The sequence below is a fragment of the Fopius arisanus genome, unplaced genomic scaffold (assembly GCF_000806365.1).
Source record: "Fopius arisanus strain USDA-PBARC FA_bdor unplaced genomic scaffold, ASM80636v1 scaffold00082, whole genome shotgun sequence".
Classification (NCBI taxonomy): Eukaryota; Metazoa; Arthropoda; class Insecta; order Hymenoptera; family Braconidae; genus Fopius; species Fopius arisanus.
Genome location: NW_011887821.1, coordinates 50512 through 51748, shown reverse-complemented (window position 1 = coordinate 51748; position 1237 = coordinate 50512). Strand labels below are relative to the sequence as shown.

General features: G+C 36.5%; 1 protein-coding gene across 1 annotated transcript; it reads left to right on the top strand.

Annotated features, from left to right (window-relative positions):
- Cpr100A (Cuticular protein 100A) lies at positions 1-1079 on the top strand (the record flags this gene model as incomplete). The annotated part of the gene is given in 1 exon segment (XM_011311073.1): positions 1-1079. A coding segment is annotated over 1 exon segment (420 nt), but the record flags the coding sequence as incomplete, so codon positions are not given.
- Positions 1080-1237: the final 158 nt, after the last annotated feature.

Here is a 1237-nt window from a genome sequence, read left to right as displayed (position 1 = left end):
CCAGGACCAACAGCCGCTCCTTCCTTCTTTCGCCAAGACTACGAACAAAGATACGAGCGTCCATATCAGCCGGAGTCAGTTTTCCGCCCAAGGATTCAATTCCCAGAGTACCAATCAGAGCATCAGTACAGACCTGAGCCTCAATCTAGACCTGAGCCTCGATATAGACCTGAGCCTCAATATAGACCTGAGCCTCAATATAGACATGAGCCTCAATATAGACCTGAGCCTCAATACAGACCTGCACCTGTAGGGAAACCTGATTCCTTAAGATATTCCTTCAGTTCTCCACTGAGTCCAACGCCTCGACCTCAATACAATGAAATTACCACACCATCTCCTCGAAGATTCTACCCACCAGGAAAATTGGACTTTACAAGAACTGCCGATGGCTTCGCCTACTCTTTCACCAAAAATTAATCGCACTGTCATCCAGTCAATCAATCAATCAATCAATTTGTGGTAAATACTGTAATTACATCCAATGATTTATGGAGCTGAGAAATCCCATAGTGAACATACGATTAATGAAATTGCAATTAAACTCTTGATCCGGCGATTAGATCACTGGCCTTCGAGGGTGTTTAACGATTTGTTTAAATAAAGGCAAGGCATTTCTTGTTCACCTTGGCCTTAAATTAAATTCTTTGTAATTTATTCATAAATTCTCTAATGTCGCATGGTTAAATATGGGCGGAAGGGAATAGTGCTATCATTACCATAATTATTTGTAGTATGTAGAAATGGAATTGATTAAGAGCTCCACCCTGGAGTACAATAAATACTTCCTGATGTGTCGTATATTTGCTGTTAGAATTAAGATGCACTTTTACTTTCATCTCGCAACCTTTGAGGCTCACCTAAGTGACGTAATCGTAGGACATGAAACTATTGCATATTCTCTACGGTTATATTTCCAATCGAAATAACTTGATTTGTTGCTTCTGTTTTTTTCTCGAATAGAATACGTAAATTATGGTTATCGTTGTACGAAGAAATTAAGTGGAATAATTGATTGATTAGGAAGAAATTAAATTATCATTTTTGTCATTCAAAAATTGGCGAATCGAAAAAAAATTGCAAACACGTAGCTTTCATTTCAAAAGAAAAAATACGAATCGCAATATGATTTGTAAATAAATAAAAATTGTGTGGGATGTTTCATAAACAAAACTTTCATTCGATTTTTTTCATTTTTATAAAATGGATTTATACGAAAAATTGAATATCTTGAGAT